Here is a 23626-nt window from a genome sequence, read left to right on the forward strand (position 1 = left end):
TTAAAATCCTGGCCACTGGTTACATCAAAGTTAATTGAGATTGCGGTTTATGCATTAAGTTTTACAGTAATTATTTATTAAAACAATTTGAAAGGATTCCAGTCCATGTCTTTCTAGTCCCTCGACACACAAGGTAACATTTTTCCTTGGACCACACTGAAAGAATAGTTAATCTCTAACCTGGGGCAGAAAGCTTTAGATTCCCCCCTACTTTGCCTCTGTGCTGTACTTTAAGACACTGTTCTTTGTGAGCAGTGCCTGTACTCAAAAGCAGATTGTAGAGGCTGTGTTGCTTGTCTTAAGTGAAAGAAGTTTAGTTGAATTTGCCAGTTGTTGATAATTGTGTAAAGTTATTGCATTCCTTAGCAGCGTTATTTAATATCAGGATGTCCCAGATAGGATGAAAGATTTACCTCCCTACTGTCTTCACTCTTGATAGTTTTCTCCATGAATTAGTGGCATGTTCATGCTAGCTCCCACTTGACTACTCCAGATTCAAATTGAAAATTATATTAAAGTCAACATTTCATTCCCTTGTTTACTATGGGGACAGTGATGGGGAGGAATTTGCCAAGCCTGTAAATCACCAGGAAACTCTTTCGAGTTATCAACAGTCACAGATTGCAACTCTTTCGAGTACAATCACAGTTCTTGGTTTCCGGGAGTGGGACATGAACCCACAACCCTCTGATTCAAAGGCAAGGGTGCTATGAACTGAGCCACAGCTGACACCTCCGTAAATCACCAGGAATGGGAACAGAGAGGACTCTACATACCAATCATGTGTAAGAAAGACAGGAGTTGATCATTGGCTGCTTTCCTAATTGTGGGGTGGGAGGGTGGTTGAGGTTGGGGAATGGGAGGAGCAGGAAATCAAGCATCCCCAAAACTATTTAAAGCGAGCCATCACATCTTAAAGTGGGGATGCAGTTTGGTCGCATGCAACTTAAATTGATTTCTAGCACTAGAAACAGCAGGAAGATCTGGTGACAGAAAGGTCCCCTCAAGGTTGCCCTCCACGGCCATCTCAAGTGCCCTGATTGGATGTTTACCACTCAAGCTGCGTTCGCAGTGTACATGCTCACCAAGGGCCGAGGGTATGTTTAAACTGATCCCTGCTGGAGGCAATCCTCAGCATTGCTGTTTGGGTTCCTAACCAATGGTCAGGGGTAGCCTTTGTCTCCAAGCAACCAGCCTAATACCCTGGGTGGAAGAGAGGGTTAATCAAGGACTGGCACATGATAAAGGCATCGTGACCACTGCCAGGAAAATAGGCACATTGGAAAATTGTAGCTGGTTTCTCAAGCCTGCCACAATCCAAGATTACTAGGGCATCATGACCGAATATTTCCTCCTCCACCTCCGCCCAGCCAGGGTGGGGGAAAATACTGAGATAGATGAAGCATCTCTCAGCATTAACCTTCCAGGCACCAGCTTACCTAATTCAGTGGATAGGCCAAGGATCTGCAATGACTGACGCACGAAGCACATGTACAAGAACAAGACCAGGGAAATTGGACATCACAGAAGCAGCTCAATGGAGACCTGCACAATACTCGCCAGTTGTTGCACGCCAGTCAAACATTTAAGGAGTGGAATCTCTCTATATTCACGTTCATCCCTGGCTGTTCAGATGGAGCGAGGAAGGCAATGTGGGTATGCTGTTAATGCTCTGCAGCACATCAAAATATCGAATCTGGGATAAGAACTGTTACAAGATCACAAGAAATGGGAGCATGGAATAGGCCATATGGCCCTTCGAGCCTGCTCTGCCATTCAGTACGATCATGGCTGATCTGAGGCTTCAACTCCACTTTCCCGCCCACTCTTTATATGCCTTGATTCCCTGAGAGACCAAACATCTGTCTATCCCCAGCCTTAAATGTGTTCATCAGTGGAGCATCCACAATCCTCTGGGGTCGAGAATTCCGCAGAACCACAACCCTTTGAGTGAAGTAATTGCTCCTGATCTCAGTGCTAAATGATTGGCCCCTTATCTTGAGGCTGTGGCCTCGTGATTTAGATTCCCCGACCAGCGGAAACAGGCTCTCAACATCTATCCTATCAAGCCCTTTCGGAATTTTAAAGTGTAACCAATCTAAATTAAATAGCTATGTGTGTTGTGAAGCTACATTATTCGGTCAGCCTATTCAATGTTGCACGTTCCCTAACCCAGTCCAATTGTAGGCAAGTACTAAATCTAACAAAGGTGCTTTGTTGCCTTTCATACTCCTGTGATCATTTCTGCTCAATCACATTTTTCTTTATTTTAAAAAGAAACGTGAGATGCAGTCGCTTATTTACAGCTTTGACTGTATTCTCTGGAGACAGGTAGCAGTAAAAGTTATCTGCCCTGTTCCTAACTCTCCTGGCCCAATTGAAGAAAGGTTTGAAGTTCGAGGAGAAAAAGAATCATTTCACAGCTGGATAAATCGCTTCCTTCTCAACTTACAGGCAAGCTGCTCCCGACAATGTGCTCTTTGTGTTTCGGGCTTTGCCAATAATTCAGACTTGACTTGTCCTACAGAAAAGCAGCAGTTTATATTCACTAGTCCAAAGATTGCAGCCAGATGGGCAGCTGGCTTGTTGTTTTCTCTCCCCTGCCAGGAGGTCACCAGGGTGAGATACCCACATGAAAGAAGAAAATACAAAGGTACAATTGACTGCATCAAATAGTCAGAGGAACATGGGGAGACCATTTAACCCCTCATGCTTGTTCTGCCACTCAGTGAGATCATGGATGATCAACGGCTTTAACTCAATGTTGTATCCCAGGTTCCATCCCTGGTCTGTGCTGGGTTAAATAAGCCTGGGCTGAAGCAGGGCAGCAGAGGCGCTGCAAGTATTTTTATTTCTTTATTCTTTCATGGGATGTGGGCGTTGCTGGCAAGGCCAACATTTGTTGCCCCATCCCTAATTGCTCTTGAATTGAGTGGCTTACAGGGCCAAGGCAAAAGGCAGTTAAGAGTCAACCACATTGCTGTGGGCCTGGAATCACATGTAGGCCAGACCAGATTTCCTTCCCTAAAGGGCATTACTGAAACGGATGGATTTTTTACAATAATCAATGGTAGTTGTCATGGTCACCGTTATTGCTTTATATTTCCAGATTTATTAATTGAATGCAAATTCCACTAGCTGCCAAGGTGGGATTTGAACCCATGTTCCCCAGAGCATCAGCCTGGATGTCTGGATTACTTGTCCAGTGACATTACTGCTACGCTACCATCTCACCCACAGTGCCTTCAATGTTCCTGGGCTAGGGAACAGGCAAGTGGCCAAGGTTTTGCTTCTGATTGCTACACAGGGACTTTATTCCGCTGGAAAGTGTGGACAACAGATGAGTATCTGATACTCCTCGTGATCGAATAACCAGATGGTACATATCCACTGCCTGGGCTCGCATCTGGCAAATTGGGTAAGACATTTTGGAGGGCTGCTGGCAGCATTGGAACTGCTCCCTCATTGCAGACCTCCTCCTTTTGAAGTAAAGGCACGAATATTTCTTAAAACACAGCAAGAAGGTATCAATACATGTCAGTTAGCGGACAACCACTTAGCACACTGACATGATAGTCCTCTGTCCGCCATTTTAAGGGAGGGCTTTTAATCTGCTTATATGGCCAGGATGGAAATCTCAAGTCAACACGGTGGACAAGGAAAGTCAAATGAATGTGTGAATATGTCCTCCAATATCGCTGGCAGCCTCCTGTTTGGCAGGAAATTAAACCCACACTATTGTATCTGTTTTATAAGGAGTGCTAACGCTGAAAAAATTTCCAGCAGACAACTTGTCCCTTCTTTTAACGCCTGACTCAAGAAGCTGTTGTGCCAACAGGTCATCGACCTGAAACTTTATCCCTGTATTTCCCTTTCCATGCAGATGCTGCTTGACCTGCTGATTGTTTTCTGTTTATATTTCACATTTCAAGGCATCTGCAATTTTAAAAGAAGTATTTGGGAGTGAATGGAATGTGTGATGCTTATTGGAGTTAATGAGCACCGAGGTCTAAGAAAGGTTGTGTAATCGAAATAGCCACCGTTTCAATGTGAAGGTTGAGAAGCAGGTTGACCTTTTACTTAGCACTTTAATTAGGTTAGCATCTGAGCTGATTAGCAAGTTAATGGGAAGCTATTGTCCTAATCAGTGTGATGTATTGCATGACTCGTTTTTTTGAAACCAAAGAAAACACCCAGCTAATGGGCAACAGCCGGGGGTCATTCAACAACTTTAAACTAACAAATCTGTCCAGTCAGCAGTAGTGAAACTCTCCTGATCTATCAGAATCTGAATAAAAAGGGGAAAACTTTAGACATTACCTATCACTGCCTGAAATAGAATTAGAAGATTAATGTTCCAGCATCTGATGAAGTGCCTTGTCCAACAACTTAATGTTGTGTAAAATGGCTTGAGATTCTCTGTTGATGTTGATATAGGAGTTTAGAAGAATGAAAGATGATCTCATTGGAAATGTGTAAAATCCTTGGAGGGTTTGACAAGGTTGGTGCTGAAAGTTTGTTCCTCCTGTTTGGAGAGTCTAGAGTTAGGGGGTCATAGTTTCAGGATAAAGGGTTAGCCAGTTAGTTCAGAGAGGAGAAAAAATGTCTTCACTCAGAGGGCTGTGAATCTCAGGAATTTTCTACCCCAGAGAGCTGGATGCTCAGTTATTGAGCATATTCAAGACTGAGATGGATGGATTTTTGGACAGTAGAGCAATCGAGGGATATGGGGAAAAGGTGGAAAAGTGGAGTTGAAGTACAGAAGATCTTATTGAATGGTGGAACAATCTCGAGGGGCTGTTTGTCCTACTCCTGTTCCTATTTCTTATGTCCTTATGAATCTGGCTTTCACTTTTAGGTGCTGACTGACCTGCGCTCTATTCGAAGCATTTTGTGTTTTTATTTTGTTGTTGAATCTAAACTGAGGGAAAAGTGATGGTGCAGAGTGTCAGCAGGATAGCTGTGACTTAATCCAATTGGTGGGCTCCCCTTCTCTTACCCCTATTCCGACCTGAGCAGGATCCAGGTGATTTTTCACTGGGCCACTATCCTGCCCTTTCAAAAATTAAATAAATAAACATTGATCCAGACTTTGGGACAGATCATGGACTGCACAGGGAAGCAAGCTAGAAGGAGGAACAAAAGGGAAATTGAGTTTCACTTTGCAGAGGGTTTTAGGGTTTACTTTAGCAGGAGAAAGTATTATTTTAAAATGTGTCTAGGGTACAATTTGACAGGAAGAATTACACTTTTAAACTGGTACATTTTAACAGTGGAGGAATGTGCTCTGAAAAAGGTGCCTGGGGCTACACTTTTAACAGGGGCGGGGTTGCGCACTTAAAGGGGGAGCAGAGTACATTTTAATAAGAACCTGCTGTTTGTTCTGCTAGTAAACAGAAAGACCAGAAAACATCAGGAAAATGAAGCTAGTTAAATTTGTGAACAAGCTTCCGTGTCTTCTAATCATAAGCATTACCTTGCACTTGCACGTGCATAACTGCAGCAGTTGATTTCCTCTTCCCATAGAGATGTGCTCTGGCACATTCAGTTAGTTGTCTGGAGATTTCTAGGCCAGGTCAAAGCCATTATGTTGGTTGCATGGCAACTGCATTGCTATATGCATTGCAGGCACCCCCCACCCTCCCTCCCCCAATACACAAACTTTTCCATTGGGGAAAAGCCCCTTAAGCTTTTTGTTTTGTCCTTGAAGGATGCAGAACTCCATTCCTTGTTTATTAACGGAAAGAATTCAACCCAGTCTTTACCAGAAACAAGTTTCAGGAGAATTAGGCTTGTAGTGATCTCAAGGGTTGTTGTTTGGTATTCTTTGGACACCAACAGACTTAAATGGCTGCGTTTTAGTTTGGATTCAGAAAGTTAGCTTATAGTATTTAACCTATTGAGTCTGGCTCCCTTATCCTTACGGTAGTCACACAGAGCCCTAAAAATCCAGGTCTACAAGTCCACCACTGAGCTAAGGGAGGCATAGTTAGCAGTTCTGTGTTTGGCTAAGTGTAAAACAAAAAGCGCTGTACATGTATGTAGCCACAACAACAACTTACATTTGTATAGAACCTTTAATGTATTAAGACATCCCGAGGCACTTCACAGAAATGTTCTCAAACAAAATATTTTCCGATATTAAGACAGATGACCAAATGCTTGGTCACAGAGACAGGTCTTTCAGGGTGTCTTAAAATCAGAGGTGAAGATATTTTAGGGAGGGAATTTCAGAGCTCATAGGTTCATGCAGCCAAAGGAACAATTGCCAAAGGTGAGGCAAAGGAAAAGATGCGAATCCAGAACACTATGATCAACATTAGCAAGAAATCTTTAAGCTATAATTACCAGTGCAGTGGCCTTTCCAATAACTTGTACTGGAAGATAGTTACAAAAATTACATTGTGTTTTCCACTGAAGACCAGATTTCAGCGTACAGTCATGCTAATCACTTTCCCTTCAAGACACAAGAGACTAGAAATTACTGCAATGATGTGTTTAATGCTGTCTTATTTAAGTTTTTCTGTCTGCCATTTGAACAGAGATGCTAACTTATTTGTTTTGTGTTAAATAAGCTAATACCTCTGTTAAAATACCACAAAGGAATTTGAAGTAGACAAGTCAGGGGTTCAAATAATCACAGCTGACAATAATTTCTACCCTATATTCAGAATGAGGTCTCAGGTCTAAGGTCTGATAGCGGTGTTGTTCCCATATCAATTTTGGAGATTTCTCATAGAAAATAAGATGCATTTCCTACATTACAGCCGTGACTACACTTCACAAAGTGTTTAATTTGCTGTAAAGCACTTTGGGACATCCTGATTAATACTATATGTCGTCCTTTATTTGCAATCATGGGGTGCCTTATAATTATTTCTGAACCACTCTTGCATCTGAGTTCAAAGGTTGTGGGTTCAAGTCCCACTCCAGAGACTAGGCTGATACACGAGTGCAGTACTGAGGAAGCACTCCACGGTCAGAGGTGCTACCTTTCAGGTGAGAAGTTAAACCAAGGCCCCATCTGCCCCCTCAGGTGGACATAAAAAATTCCATGGCACCATTTTGAAGAAAAGCAAGGTAAGTTATGCTTCATGTCCTGGTCAATATTTATCCCTCAATCAACATTATAAGACAGATTATCTAGTCATTACTGTTTGTGGGAGTTTGCTGTGTGCAAATTGGTTGCTGCATTTCCTACATTACAACAGTATCTACACTGCAAAAGTACTTCATTGGCTGTAAAGTGCTTTGGGATGCACTGGTCATGAGGTCATGAGCGGTGTTACATAAATGCAAGTCTGCTGTTGAAGGGCAAATGCAGCATTCATATCCAGCATAAAGGTAAAGGAAATCCAGTTTTATTTAATATAGATTTCAACAACTTCACATAGAACAGCACTGGTCTCCGCATACAACCTCCATCCTGCTGTCTGGATCATAGAAAATACATAACTGAATAAAACCGTCATGCCAATGAGGCCAATGCCATCCTTGCTCATCAATTGGTGCTGCATAGATTAATCAAATGCCACCGGTTTTCCCCCTATATCCTTTCACGTTTTTCATTTTTAAAAATATATATCCGATTCTCTTTCAAATGCTATTATAGTTGCTGCTTCAATAGCCACTTGTGGTGAAGCATCCCAACATCCGATGTTCTCTGTGTGAAAAAGATGTCGCTTCAATCCTGAGTTTGTGCTCCAAACGAAGACAACCTTTCACCGTTTACCCTCCGAAAATTGTTCACAATGCTGAGAAACTGTATGAACTCCACCCTTACACTTCCCTAGTCCAAGAAAAATAGCTTTCTTCTCATAACGATAGTGTTTTGTAATTAATATTTATTTTTCTTGAACATTATCATTGCACTTTCCCTCCTTAAGCTTTTTCCTCTTCTTGTGGCCTCCACTTGGCAAGTAGCAAAAGCAGCTTGATTCAAATCAAGAATTCACTGCGTGGAGAACCACAGGCTCAAAACCATGTCCCACCACGATGGGTTATCACGTCTGAGAAAAGTGCTATTTACAATCGTGGCTCTCAATCAGAGCACAGTGATTACTCCCGGCAGCCTAGAGAGGCTATGGAGGTACAATGTCCCAAAACCAACAACCTCAGGACCCAGCCCATGCCGGAATTCAAATCTTGCCAGTTTCTGGAGAAAAAAAAAATCAGAACCATTAATTCGAAACATGAAGCCAAGTGAATGCGGTTTTTTAAATTGAAGTTTGAGGGAAAAAAATACATGATAGTGAAGAAAGTACATTTGAAAAGAATAATAAGGTCACGGAGACCGACTTGCAGGACATGCTGGATTCAAAGTATGGGCCTGTTAGTCGGGCCTGGCGGGGTCGAGGGTCGCTCAGAACACAAGAAAAGACCGGTGCATGAAGCTGATAACTAGTCTGGCGTGTCACCGCATCAATGCAACACCCAGCCACATTGTCCCGGTTAAGTTATTTCACTCATTTAATAACAATTAAAATTGATGCATGCCAGCTTATAAAAACGTCCGGTTTTCGGACAACTCCAGTTTTCCAATGGCTGGGTTCGAGGCACTGTACAAACAGTATTGGAGGCGTTACAGCATTACTAGCTTCCCTCGGTGCCACACTGCCATGGCATCACGGGACCACCGGAGAGAGGGAACACATCAGATCAACCATGATCCAAACGGATGATGGGGACAGGCCTCCCACATTCCTCAGAGGAGCTCCGACTAACCACTTTTCCTTTCCAAGCCCACAAGCACTGAGGCTAATCACGTTGCACTTTCCGCCAATCCAGCTGTGACTAACTAACAATATCAAAGTCAGGCTTTCCTAAACTGTGTGAAGTTCCCCTCACCAGATAATATGTTTATCCATTGGGATATTTTAGATGCAATATAATTTACTTCCTTAACCAATGCCTTTTTTCAGGGTTTAACTATACAGTAAGGCTCACATGAAGTGTCTTCAGCTGCAACTCCTGGAAGCCTGTGTTTCGGAGCTGGAGTGGTGGCTGGGAACACTGTGGAACATCCGCGAGGCGGAGAGCATCGTGGATAGCACGTATAGAGAGGTGGTCACACTGCAGGCTAAGAGTCCACAGGCAGGAAGGGAATGGGTGGCCACCAGGCAGAGCAAGAGGACTAGGCAGGCAGTGCAGGAATACCCTGTGGCTATTCCCCTGCAAAACAGATATTCCACTTTGGATACTGTTGGGGGGAATGGCCTCTCAGGGGAAAGCAGCAACAGCCAAATTCGTTGCACAATGGTTGGCTCTGCTGCACAGGGGTGGAGTAAAAAGTGTGGGAATGCAATAATAAGGGATTCAATTTTAAGGGGAATAGATAGGTGTTTCTGTGGCCGCAAATGAGACTCCAGGATGGTATGTTGCCTCCCTGGTGCTAGGGTCAAGGATGTCTCAGAGCGGCTGGAGGACATTCTTAAGGGGGAGGGTTAACAGCCAGTGGTCGTGGTACACATCGGTACAAAGGACGTAGGTCAAAAAAGGGATGAGGTCCTAAAAGCAGAATATAGGGAGTTAGGAAGTAAGTTGAAAAGTAGGACCTCAAAGATAGTGATCTCAGGATTGCTACCAGTGCCACGTGCTAGTCAGAGTAGAAATCGCAGGATATATCGGATGAACGGGTGGCTGAAGAGATGGTGTGACGGGGAGGGTTTCAGATTCCTGGGACATTGGGACCGGTTCTGGAGGAGGTGGGACCAGTACAAACTGGACGGTTTACACCTGGGCAGGACCGGGACTGATGTCCTAGGGGGAGTATTTGCTAGAGTGGTTGGGGAGGGTTTAAACTAAAATGGCAGGGGGATGGGGGGATGGGGGGAATCAAGGACAAGAACAAAAGACAGAAAAGGGAATAAGAAAAGTGATAGGCAGAGAAATCAAGGCCAAGAATCAAACAGGGCCTCAGTGAAAAATAGTGAGAACGGGACAAGTAATGTTAAAAAAACAAGCCTTAAGGCTTTGTGCCTTAACGCAAGGAGCATTCGCAATAAAATGGATGAATTAACTGTGCAAATAGATGTAAACAGGTATGATATAGTAGGGATTACGGAGACATGGCTGCAGGGTGACCAGGGATGGGAACTGAACATCCAGGAGTGTTCAGTATTAGGAAGGACAGACAAAAAGGAAAAGGTGGTGGAGTTGCATTGCTGGTTAAAGAGGAAATTAACGCAATAGTGAGGAAAGATATTAGCTCCGACGATGTGAAATCTGTATGGGTAGAGCTGAAAAACACTAAGGTGCAAAAAACGTTAGTGGTGGTTGTATATAGACCCCCAAACTATAGTGGTGATGTTGGGAATGGAATTAAACAGGAAATTAGAGACACATGCAATAAAGGAACATCTATAATTATGGGTGACTTTAATCTGCATATAGATTGGGCAAATCAAATTAGTTACAATACCATAGAGGAGGAATTCCTGGAGCGTATATGGTTTTCTGGACCAATACGTTGAGGAACCAACTAGAGAGCAAGCCATCCTAGACTGGGTATTGTGTAATGAGAAAGGAATAATTGGCAATCTAGTTGTGCGAGGCCCCTTGGGGATGAGCAACCATAATATGATAGAATTCTTCATCAAGATGGAGAGTGACATAGCTGACTCTGAGGCTATGTTCCTAAATCTTAATATAGGAAACTACGATGGTATGAGGCACGGGTTGGCTATGATGGATTGGGAAACCTTACTTAAAGGGATGACGGTGGATAGGCAATGGCAAACGTTCAAAGAGCGCATGGGTGAACTGCAACAATTGTTTATTCCTGTCTGGCGCAAAAGTAAAACAGGAAAGATGCCAAACCATGGCTTACCATGGAAATTAGAGATAGATCCAAGGAAGAGGCATACAAATTGGCCAGAAGAAACAACAGACCTGAGGATTGGGAGCAGTTTAGAATTCAACAAAGGAGGGCCGAAGGAATGATTAAGAAGAGGAAAATAGAGTACGAGAGTAAGCTTGCGGGGAACATAAAAATTGACTGTAAAAGTTTCTATAGGTATGTGAAGAGAAAAAGATTGGTGAAGACAAATGTAGGTCCCTTACAGTCAGAAACAGGGGAATTTATAATGGGGAACAAAGAAATGGCTGACCAACTAGATACATATTTTGGTTCTGTCTTCACAAAGGAGGACACAAATAACATACCAGAAATGTTGGGGAACACAGGGTTTAGTGAGAGGGAGGGACTGAAAGAAATCAGTGTTAGTAGAGAAATAGTGTTGGAGAAATTGATGGGATTGAAGGCTGATAAATCCCCAGGGCCTGATAATTTACATCCCAGAGTACTTAAGGAAGTGGCCCTAGAAATAGTGGGATGCATTGGTGGTCATCTTCTGAGATTCTATAGACTCTGGAACAGTTCCTACAGATTGGAGGGTAGCTAATGTAACCCCACTATTTAAAAAGGGAGGTAGAGAGAAAACAGGGACTTATAGACCAGTCAGCCTGATGTCGGTAGTGGGGAAAATTCTAGAGTCCATTATGAAAGATTTAATAGCTGAGCACTTGGAAAACAGTGGCAGAATCAGATAGAGTCAGCATGGATCTACGAAAGGGAAATCATGCTTGACAAATCTACTGGAATTTTTTGAGAATGTTACCAGTAGAGTTGATGAGGGGGAGCCAGTGGATGTGGTTTATTTGGACTTTCAGAAGGCTTTCGACAAAGTCCCACATAAGAGATTAGTGTGTAAAATTAAAGTGCATGGGATTGGGGGTAGTGTATTGAGATGGATAGAAAACTGGTTGGCAGACAGGAAACAAAGAGTAAGAATAAAGGGGTCTTTTTCCAAATGGCAGGCAGTGACTAGTGGGGTACCGCAGGGATCGGTGCTGGGGCCCCAGCTATTTACAATATATATTAATGATTTAGATGAGGGAACTAAATGTAATATCTCCATATTTGCAGATGACACAAAGCTGGGTGGGAGGGTGAGCTGTGAGGAGGATGCAGCGATGCTTCAGTGTGATTTGGACAAGCTGAGTGAGTGGGCAAATGCATGGCAGATGCAATATAATATGAATAAATGTGAGGTTATCCACTTTGGTAGCAAAAACAGGAAGGCAGATTATTATCTGAATGGCTGAGAGAGGGGAATGAGATCCAGGTGTCCTCGTACACCAGTCGCTGAAGGTAAACATGCAGGTGCAGCAGGTGGTAAAGAAGGCAAATGTTTTGTTGGCCTTCATAGCGAGAGGATTCGACTACAGGAGCAGGGATGTCTTGCTGCAATTATACAGGGCTTTGGTGAGACCACACCTGGAATATTGTGTGCAATTTTGGTCTCCTTATCTGAGGAAGGATGTACTTGCTATAGAGGGAGTGCAGTGAAGGTTTACCCGACTGATCCCTGGGATCATGAGGAGAGATTGAGTCGGTAAGGATTATATCCGCTGGGGTTCAGAAGAATGAGGGGGGATCTCATAGAAACCTATAAAATCCTAACAGGACTAGACAGGGTAGATGCAGGAAGGATGTTCCCGATAGTGGGGGAGTCCAGAACCAGGGGTCACAGCCTGAGGATACGGGGTAGACCATTTGGGACTGAGATGAGGAGAAATATCTTCACCCAGAGAGTGGTGAGTCTGTGGAATTCGCTACCACAGAAAGTAGTTGAGGCCAAAACATTTATGTTTTCAAGAAGGAGTTAGATATAGCTCTTGGAGCAAAAGTGGAAGCAGGCTATTGAATTGGATGATCAGCCATGATCATAATGAATGGCGGAGCAGGCTTGAAGGGCCGAATGACCTACTCCTGCTCCTATATTCTATGTTTCTATGTTTCTAAGTGTGCTTTCAAATGGGCTGAAGCAAACAATGCGTGTGATACAACAGCAAATGCAATGGGTCAAGATAATTTCTGTCATTCCAGTTATCTGAGTAACTGGCAGAAAGGCAAGGAGAAATTACACTGGCTCGATGCAGGAAATCATTTCTTGAATATGAAAATATAACTTTTCAAAAAAATTAGAGGATCTTTTCAGTAGATATCAAAGAACACAAAAATGATATTCAAATTCTTTTTCGTTAACAGACGGATTAAAGTTTAAATTTCTGAGTAAATGACTTACAAATCCATTCTTCCCATAAAGAATTCCACATTTAACAATATTACGTAGAATGACACAGAATAAACAGCACAGAGATAGGTCATTTGGCGCAGTCCATCCTGGAATTTATGCAAACCTCCTCCAATCCTTCCTCACCATTCGTCACTCTACCTACTTATCTAGCCACCTAACAAATGCGTCAATACTATTCACTTCAATCACTCCCTGTGATAATGAGTTTCATATTCTCACCACTCTGCTTTGACTTTCCATTTAAGATATATCTGAGTAGAAATCATAGCTGGCAACAGTAAATAAAACTTAACACATACACATAACATAACTCACAGTACCTCAAATCGGGTACCCTTGGGGCCGAGGCCATGCTAAATTTAAGACATTGCCAGATTTCAGGTTGGGCGATTTTGGGCTGTGGGCAGTTTGGGTCAACCCAGGTCGAATGGGGTCAAGGGTCACTTGGAGCACAGCGAGCATAGCAGCAAAGCTGGTAACTAGTCAGGTGCCACACTGCGCCAACACAGCGCCTAGTTGATTGAATCATCCAGGTAAGTTAATAAGAGTACAGTTGTCGGCTAACCAGATTATGTATAACATAACTTCTCCTTTAAGATACTCCTTAAAACCTACCTCTTTGACCAAATATTTGGTCATTTGACTGAGGTATCTCCTTATGTGGCTCAGCGTTATACTTTTATTTTATAATGTCTCTGTGAAGCGCCTTGGGACATTTTATTACATATTTTATTAATATGTTGTTGTTATCTCTACATGAAACACTATTTCACACTCACCCTTTTTCTCATTGCCATTGCTTCCGATCTTTTCTATTTGTCTCCTACTCTATGGATTGGATTTTAGAGGGGGATGTATGACTCATCCCACCCCCCACCCCCCACCCCCACCCCCCCACCACCCCCACCACCCCCACCACCCCCAAGCACCGTTGGTTCCAAACTAACTGACTTATAAATAGGCCACCCTGCAATGATAACACACTGTGGGTGGCCTAACCAAGCAGAGGATGGGACTTCCACCCCTCTGGGTGTGGAGGTCCCATCCTTGAGACCACTCTAGCAGTCCCAGCAGCGCCCCAGAATTCAGGAGTGAGTGCTGCTGGGACTGCAAGGAGGCACACGGAGATCGAGGATGGACACCGGACCCAGGCAAGCCCTGGGCTTTTAGGGTGGGGAGGGACCGGGCTCCCTAGGGAAAGAGGCGAGAGCGTTGGAGGTGCGGGCTTTGGAGGTCAGCTAGGGAGGCACAAGGAGGGGGAACATCGTGGAGGGGGGGGATGCCCCCAATGAGCACAGGGCACCCCCGAGTGATGTGCCACCCCGTCCTTCCCACCTTTGCACCAAAGTTATAAAAGAAACGGCCCTCTCACTTTCGCTTGCCTTCCACTGCCCATCGTATTATGGCAGTGGAGGCAGACTGAGGGCTTTAAGTGGGCAATAATTGACCACTTAAGACCCTCAATAGGTCTAAGGGCGGGGGGGCTAGTGGGCACCACCTGTATTATGGGGACCAGGGTGGGGGTGGCGGGAAGGCAGTGGGCTAGCCACCCAACATATTTTGCGTGCCTCTCCCCACCGCTGAAAACATGCCCGGTGTGGGCGTAGGGTGGGGGGGTGGGTCATAAAATCCAATCCTATGTGAATCTGTCACTCTAGTTCCTTTAATTAATTGCATCAACATGTTTGAGAGCAGAGTCTCTGTTCCCCATTTCCCAAACGCTTAATTCCACATGGGTGTCAAATGCCTTTTCTTAGCTATGTTGATGAGTCTTAGTAAGAGCACTGCATCAAAACAAAATGGCGACATTTCAGGCAGACTAGTCAAAATATCAGAGAAAGAATGTTCCTCAGGCCACTGGACATAGTTTATAAATGGGGAGGAAGTATTGTGACAATATAATGATGCTATCATACCACTGATTGTGAGAACTGATACGATGGCTGGGGGGAGGTGAATAATGTTAAACCGGCACATGGCTGACTCTCCCTTTCTGTGTGTCTCTTGCACAATTTCTTTCAGTCACTTGGTAGTACAGAACTTGAATATTGCTGAAATATTCTTTTACCCTTTTATTCATTTACGGGATGTGGGCGTCACTGGCTGGGCCAGCATTTATTGCCCATCCTTAATTGCCCTTGAGAAGGTGGTGGTGAGCTGCCTTCTTGAGCCGCTACAGTCCATGTGGTGTAGGTACACCCACAGTGCTGTTAGGGAGGGAGTTCCAGGATTTTGACCCAGCGACAGTGAAGGAATGGCGATATATTTCCAAGTCAGGATGGTGAGTGGCTTAGTGTGGAACTTCCAGGTGATGGTGTTCCTGTGTGTCTGCTGCCCTTGTCCTTCTAGATGGTAGCAATCGTGGGTTACCATCTAGATGTTGCTGATGCAGTCGAAGCTTTTCATCTTGCACTCATCAGGACAATAGGCAAGTTGACTCTGATTGGCTGAGGCATTGCCATGGAGAAAGCAATGGCAAATTATAGGCTCCCCAAGCTCCCGGGTAATTCAAAAAAGGCACAAGGCTTGAAAATATTCCTTTTGTTTGCAGAGAACGGGCCCCTGTGTATAAATAATTTCTTTCAATTTTCCATACCTTCCAACTCCATTCTCCTTTCTGGAAACAGTTTAAGATTAAGTCAGTGTTCGACCCCAAGATGAATTCCTGTCATCACTAAGACTGTATATTTCCACCTCTGTAATATCACCTGACTCTGCTCTTGTCTCAGTTCATCCTCGAAACCCTCATTCATGCCTTTGTTACCTCTAGTCTATACCAATGCACCCCTGGCTGGTTTCCTACATTGTATCCTCCATAAACTTGAGATCATCCAAAACTACTGCTTGTGTTAACTTGCACCGTCCCGTCCCCCTATCACCTGTTTTCACTGGCCTATATTCGCTCCCGAAAGAGCGTTTAAAAAGCATTTAATCACCTGCTCTGTGCCAATTTGTACAGATATTAATGCTTCTGTTTTTGGTGAGGGGAGTCTCATACATGAATGCAACTCACGGTCCAATTATGTCAAAAGGGCCATAATTTAAGCAGGCACCTGCCTTGGCTACCCCACCCTGAAGACTGAAAAGATCACAAAAGTTAATTGCTAAACCAGTTCACTGATGCTGCAACATGTGCTATAGCAAACTGTGCTGCAGCAGCTCATCAACCTTTAGTTCATTAGTGCCTCTCAACCCTGTGACCTCTGCCAACAAGAAGGTCGAGTGCAGCATGATCACAGGAATACCAGGATTCCAAGTGCCTCTCAAGTCAGAATGCTGACACAGGCATTTTTATCATCGTTCCCTCATAGTCATGCAATCAAAGTCCTGGAAATCATCTCCGATCGCCTTCTGCAGACAGGGACTGCTGTGGCTCAAGGGAAATGTCCATGACCATGCTTCCAGAGCAGCTTTTCTCCATCATCACCCACATCTGAGAACAACTTTTGAAAAGAACCATCTGAGAAAAAAACAGCCTTTTCATCGCTCACTGCTTTACAACAATGTCCTGTGATGTGAGATTCAAGCACACAGACTGCACCGAGGTTAGAAAACAGGGATCCTTTATTCCACTGGCATCAAATCTTTATAAACATTAATGGAAAAGCTTAACTCCTGGATATGAGCTATTTACAGAGGACATTCACAGCCAGCACTCCAGATCCATCAGGATACCGCTTGAGAGCTTAACTCTTGATCTCTAATCAGCCGGGGAGCAGAGCTCAGTTGGTGGGGCTCCTATATTCCTAATTTCCTGTGACCACGTGAATCCGGTTACCTTGTTCCCCAATGTGAAGGAAATCTTCCTTCTTGGTGGCCTCTCAAAATCAGGGGTGCTGTCCAGATGGTCTGCCTAGGTGTCTAGCAGCTGTTTGCCCATTCCACTTCCCTTCCCAGTTCTCTAGCCACCACCAGAGGCTTCGGGCTGCCCTATTTGTGGCCTTGGCTCCTTCACGCTGCAACTCACAAGTTGCAGGCTTCTGCTCCTGCTCCTTGCTGCTGACATCACTCTCTCTCCCTTCTCGTGGCTTCTGGCTCCACCTCTTCTTCAGCTCCGGGCTTCTGGGTCTGTCCCAGCCTGCCAAAGACATCACTTCATATCCCGAGGGGTCCCGAGGGGTCCCACAGGGTCGACCAAGCCCTGTGGCCCAACTTCCCCCCCCAGGCCAATGACCTCTGCTGGCAGGTTCCTAGTGCCCTGCAGGGAATGCCCTTCAGTAGGCAGGGCCCGACATCCGGCCTCACACCAAAGTCGGAAGTCCGACGTCCCACTACACTCAGACAAAGCAAAACAATTTTTTTTTGACTCCCTCAAGAATAGGAAACACATCAAGAACAACATCCATCAGATTTGGAGCAGATCTGGGATGTGGAGCTAACTGGATCTTCGACATAGCCCAGTAGAGTTTCAATCGGCTAAATAACCTTATTCTATACTGTACTATTCTTTGATTCCATGAACTTATTCGCACTGATCCTAGTAGTATACATAGCCAGCTACTATTTCATTTTGTTATATAGTGTTAGAGAATAGAGAAAGTTTAAGTAAGTTATATGTGTATTTGGGTGTGTTAGGAATAAGGTATATCTTTAAATTTAAGATTAATTTGATGAGTACTGTAATAAAACAAAAATGAAACAAATTTATTCAGCAGTGACCCTGAGAAGAACTCTCAACTTCCAATGGACATTTAATATGTCTTCAAGGCCTAGTATAAAATGGTAGAGTAAAATACATATGTTTCCAGGATCTTTGCCCTGCTTTTGGTTAAATTAGCTGATGTATTAATATTATATGAAGATTTTCAGATTGCAATTATTTCTCAACTGTGCTGGGATTGACAAACAAACTGCCTTCCAAAATAGTACTACACCAATGGATTGCTCCAACACCTGACTCACACGTGGACTTTAGAAATTAGTTTTGTTTTCCAATAGTTTGCAGATTAACACAAAATTAATAACCTATATCACCACCATAATTATAATTATTTCCTCCCCTCAGTTTTGAGTTGAGATTACCAATATAGTTGTTACAATGACTGATGGTAGAATTTGACCTGAACCCATTGGTGCCCATGTTGCTGCTATTGCACAATTTTCACCCATTTGCATTGTGGTTGGGGATGACTTTGAACGTTTCAGTACCTCTATGTAGAGAATAATGCCTGCAACCTCTTCCACCTAGGAAAAAAGCAATAGGTCAATGGGGACATTTCCTCCTCCAAGTTCCCGTCCAAGTCAAACACAATGCTTACTTGGACAGCGTTGTTCCTTCATTGGGCCTAAATCCTGGCATTCCATTGCTAACAGCACTGTGGGTATGCATTCACTACATGGACTGCAGCATTTCAAGAAGGCAGTCAACTGCACAATCTCAAGGCCAGCTACGGATGGGCAGTAAATGCCAGCCTTGCTATTGATGTCCATATCCCGCTAATTATTTTTTAGATATGACAGGCTTCTCTACTCCTTGATAAATATGGCCAGGATTAGGATTCTGGTGTGTACTGTCACACTGGCGCACCATGTAAGTATCAATGCACTGCTGCATCTGAGTAGTTCACATCTTCAGCCAGAAAACACATTTAAAGAAATGATTCAATGGCTTCTTACAATCTTCTAACATTTAATATCACATGTTGGAAACGTATGTAGAATTCTTTCTCAAACATGTTCTACTGCTCCTATTTTGATCCACACAGAAAGACTTAACATGTCTTGATCTTTTCCAGGTGTTGTAATAGGCTCCCTGTCCCGGCTTTGTTCTACAGCGATTGATCCCTTGGACACTAATGTTCGTGCTGTTCTTATCCATCAGAGATATGTTGGCAACTCCATTGAACAGTTTACCATCTACTTTATCAACATGGTTGTAATGACAACCTACCTTCACCAGGAACACCTGAAGATCATTCCAATATTAGCGGGACTCTTTGCAGTGGCAAGGTGAAAAACAACATGAAAGAGGCATTTCTGGAATTAATAATGATTCTTTGGAGCTAAAGGCTGCAGAGTTCTCCCCAAGCACTGCCCAGTGTGGTGCTGAGCACATAGATCAGAACATCCCAAAGTTTACCCTTGTTTTGTGGAAGGGGTAGGGATAGAACCTTATAATTGGGCTCCACAGACCCTGGGAATAAAATCAGCCGCTATTCCACTCCCAATTGCTATCCTATATGGAAAGTCCGTGGATGAGGATGGGCTCCACTGTGATGCCTTCCGCAGTCAAATAATACGACAAACCTCACCCCCATGCCCAACATATGAAAAATGGTCACTTCCCATTTTTTTTTGTAATGGTAAATATATCTGTATTCTGAACTAGATGATCCATTTGGAGCTGAAAAGCTAGAAACGGTAAAGGTCCAAAGAGGTCCAGATACATAGATTGTTAAAATGTCATGAACAGATACAGAAAATAATCAAAAGAGGGATGCAGAATACCGGAAAGGAGTCATGCTTTAGCTATACAAAGCCCTGGTTACACCATACCTGGAGTGTTGTGCTCAGTACTGGGCACCACATCTTAAGACAAATATACTGGCATTGGAAGGAGTGCAGTGTAGGTTTACTGGACGCAAATGGTTAAATTATGTGGGCAAATTGCACAAACTAGGTTTATATCCCCTGGAATTTAGAAGATTAAGGGTGATCTGATTGAAGTTTTCAGATACTAAGGAGAACATATAGGGTAGATAGAGAGAAACTATTTCCATTGGTTGTAGAAACTTGGACTGGGGGGAATAGTCTAAAACTTAGAGCCAGACCTTTCAGGAGTGAAATTAGGAAACGCTTTTAATCAAAGGGTTGTTGAAATTTGGAATTCTCTTTCTCAAACAGCAACTGATGCTAGATCAATTGTTAATTTTAAACGTGAGATTGATAGCTTTCAGTTAACCAAAGTTATTAACGGCAATGGGATAAAATGGATATATAGAGTTAGGGTGCAGATCAGCCACGATTTCATCAAATTGCAGAACAGGGGCAAGGGACTAAATGGCCTATTCTTGTTCCTAGATGATGGGGCCTCTTTATATAAATTGCACCTGCCTTTCAACAAAGAAGTGCAAGGAAAGTTTTACTGTATCAAGAGCTGACAGAATTACTGTAACTATACCAGCACTTTAGAAATGTTTTACTATATGGCTACTTTGACCATTGATGCAACCTGTAAAGCCAAGATATACATGTCATGCTGTTAATAGGAATCTGGAATGTGCCAGACTGCATGTGTATGTTGCTACCAGGAACTTCAAAACCTGTCAAGACCCATGTGTACCCAGTTAATGGAGACCCTGGGACATTGCAGCATATATCTACCCAGTTAATGGGATCCTGAAACACACCAGGACAAATATGCAACATGTTACTAAGTTACTTAAACACACAGAGAAGCAAATGAGAAAACATAATTATTTATGGCAGCTCCATCTCACTTAAATGATCACAGAAATTCCAACACACAAGGATATCAGTTGGCCAATTGGCTAGTTGGCTACATTGGAAATATCTACTCCAATTTCATCATTGCCTGTAGCTTTTAATATTTTTCTTCAAGTGTTTATCTGATTGCCTCTTAAGTGTTGCCAAATGATTGGGATTTAATAGGCAGGAGGTAATGTATTCTATATTCTAACCACTCTTTGCATGAAAGGATTTTCCAACACTCCCATTTATGCTTCTAGCCTATTCTTAATTTTATATCTCATAATTACCATTTTACCCAGCAGTGGAATAATTTGCCATTAAACCCTCAATTTTGAAAACTTCTGTTAGTTCCTTTCTTTAACCTTCTGTGTTCCAGTGATGCATTTTTGTAGTTTTATTCAAACCATATTGAGCAATGTTAAAGAGAGAAAGATTCCAAAATTTCCTTTAGTGCTCTCTATTAAACACTTTGCATGCTGATTTACATGCGCACAGATGCATGTGCGTACACAGACAACACAAAATAAACCTGCTGGAAGTTTGAAATAAAAACAGAAAATATTGGCAACATTCAACAGGTCTGGCTACATCTGCAGAGAAAGAAACAGAGTGAACATTTTAGGCCAAATACCTTTCAACAGAACCCACAGACCCAGATCACACATGCACATGCATACGCACCCCAGTCAAAAGAAGTTTGTGAAAGATCCTGATTGTGATAGAAATCTCATTAGTCATTAACTGATACAAGATTTATTGTGCATTTCTTACAGACTGATATATTGGATTACAGCCAGATTGAGCAGTGCCTATCGCGGATTTGGATTCGGGCTGACATTTTTCCCAACCTTGGCGATGGTGGTCTACAATTTCTACTGCATGTACGAACTAGGACTGGATCACGATTTTGTCCCAGCTGAGAGTGGAGGGCCCACACGACCTCCTGCACCAAGACTGAGGTGGTGGGGTCTTGGGGGCTGAAGAACATCGGGGCAGAGAAATCGCACTGCATCAAAGGAGGATTAGATTAGTGTGCTGTGTGAATGAGTGCAAGGAGAATACTGGGCAAGGACCACACTGCTAGTTTTTTTTCTGTGGTTGGCTTATTGCAGTTCAAATTAAAAGCTACAAATATCAGACAGGATGCTGTCTTGTGACTGTTATAACAGGAATTCAACTTTTCTGGAGTTACAACTCTAACTGAAACTAGGAGATGATTATTCTCTGAACAACAGTACTTGCTTAATGTATCCAGCCATAATATTACTGTCTCTTATATATTTCCTTCAAATTTGTAAATTATCTTACACACCCACATCTCAACTCTTAGCGTTAGAGCCAATTAAGTGTGCATTTAAGGACATTTATGACCATCAAATATGCGTATAATTATATTCAATTTTATTGTCAAATTGATATAGAATCACCTGCTCTCAATGGATAGTTCCCCAAGTCTTACAAAGCTGACCACACAATTCCCTTTCATCAATCCAATACCATCACATGGTTCTCTGTATCCTAGAATTGTGAACTTGTTCTTAAAGAAAGTCTCCACTCTGTCATGTTCCAGATACTATTGAAGAGGGACCCAAAGCAAGACCACTATAAGATATTGTGTATTTGCCAGTGCTAAACCACAATGACTTAATGCTTAAGATCTCCAATAGTTATTGTCAATCTGTCTCCTCCACCAAGCTTAAAGTTGTCTGGCGTAGGGACTTTGCAATAAAAAAATTTAAGTGCTTAGCCATATGACTGAACACAGGAGTGGGGAATATCCAGTATTTAGTCACAAAGTAATAGGTGAGAAATGCACAATTATACTCAGGAAGCCCTTCATTATTTAACTGGATTATGAGATCTCAGGGCTCTAGTTACTGTAAAATCCAGCGTATCAGATATACCAGCATAAAGGTTCCACTAGCAATGTTACCCCTCGCTGGTGGAAACACAATAGTGTAAGTCACCACCAGACTTGCACGCTGTGAAGCCTACGTCACCTGCAACCTATGGAGATTATACGGTAACAAGAAAACTTCTAGCTAAGGAGAAGACAGCCCAGTATTCCTGGCTGCAATGAAGAATATGCATAGCACATAGATTATTAATGGCAAACTTTTAAATTCTGACTAATAATAGAGCCTTTCATATAGAAGAGCACTCAGGATATTCTGAACTCTGCCGCATTCCCATTCTCATTGAACTGATGGTGTCACAGGTTGATTAAAAGCCACGTTACTTGTCTATCTGGTAGTGTTACTCTATGCAAGAGCTCGGAACCATTTCTCTTCAGTGACGTTGGTGGGCACACAAATTCACAATGGAAAACTTGTGGCATATATTTGAAGGATGCAGGTCCCTAAATTCTGAATTTCCAACATTACAAAGTGACAAGGGATAACCATGGCTATTTTAAAAGTATGCTATTATTGGGTTTGTTTGTATGCTGTTGAATGCACAAATACAATATTAAAGAAGACACATAGGGCGGAATATTGCACTCGTCAGATGGGCGCGCACCCGACCCAAACAAGCGTAAAATGACGCGCGATGATGTCGGGCAAGCGTCCCAACAGCTTCGCGCACTCACACGATATTTCAGTCAGCGGGCGCACACGGGAGTCGGCAGCACACCCGCTGACAATTAACAGGCCTATTAAGACCATTAAAGTAATAATTAAATGAAATTTTTTGCTGCCCGTCCAACCTTACGGTTGCCAGGTAGGCAAAAAGGCCAAATGGCCTTTAGATTTTTTAGGAAACCTCATCAACAGGCGGGATGAGGTTTCCAACAGCAAATAAAAATTAAATAAATTTTTTAAAATTTCATGCATAACATGTCCCTGCTCATGTGACAGAGTCACATGAGGGGACATGTTCTTAACATAGCTTCAGTTTTTAATTTTTGAGTTTATAAATTTTCAGCTCCCTGAAGCAGCTCTGTGCCTCTGGGAGCTTTCATTGCGCATCACATGTGCAAACTTCTGCGCTCACCCTCCTCCCTCCCCCCGCCCCGGCAGCGCTGCAGCGCCCGTTTCATGCTGGCTGGCTGTTAATTGGCCAGCCAGTGTGAAATCGATTCCAGGGCCCGATCA

General features: G+C 43.1%; 1 protein-coding gene across 1 annotated transcript in view; it reads left to right on the forward strand.

Moving 5' to 3' along the window:
- LOC144688320 (uncharacterized) overlaps positions 1-23299 on the forward strand; it is a 62269-nt gene extending 38970 nt beyond the window's left edge. Inside the window, exons 3-4 of the mRNA XM_078554750.1 lie at positions 18836-19049; positions 21305-23299. Coding sequence (XP_078410876.1) covers positions 18836-19049; positions 21305-21512 — 422 coding nt within the window. The 3' untranslated portion in view covers positions 21513-23299. The remainder of the gene's footprint in view (positions 1-18835; positions 19050-21304) is intronic.
- The last annotated feature ends 327 nt before the right edge of the window (positions 23300-23626 follow it).

Source organism: Cetorhinus maximus, chromosome 13 (assembly GCF_964194155.1).
Source record: "Cetorhinus maximus chromosome 13, sCetMax3.hap1.1, whole genome shotgun sequence".
Classification (NCBI taxonomy): Eukaryota; Metazoa; Chordata; class Chondrichthyes; order Lamniformes; family Cetorhinidae; genus Cetorhinus; species Cetorhinus maximus.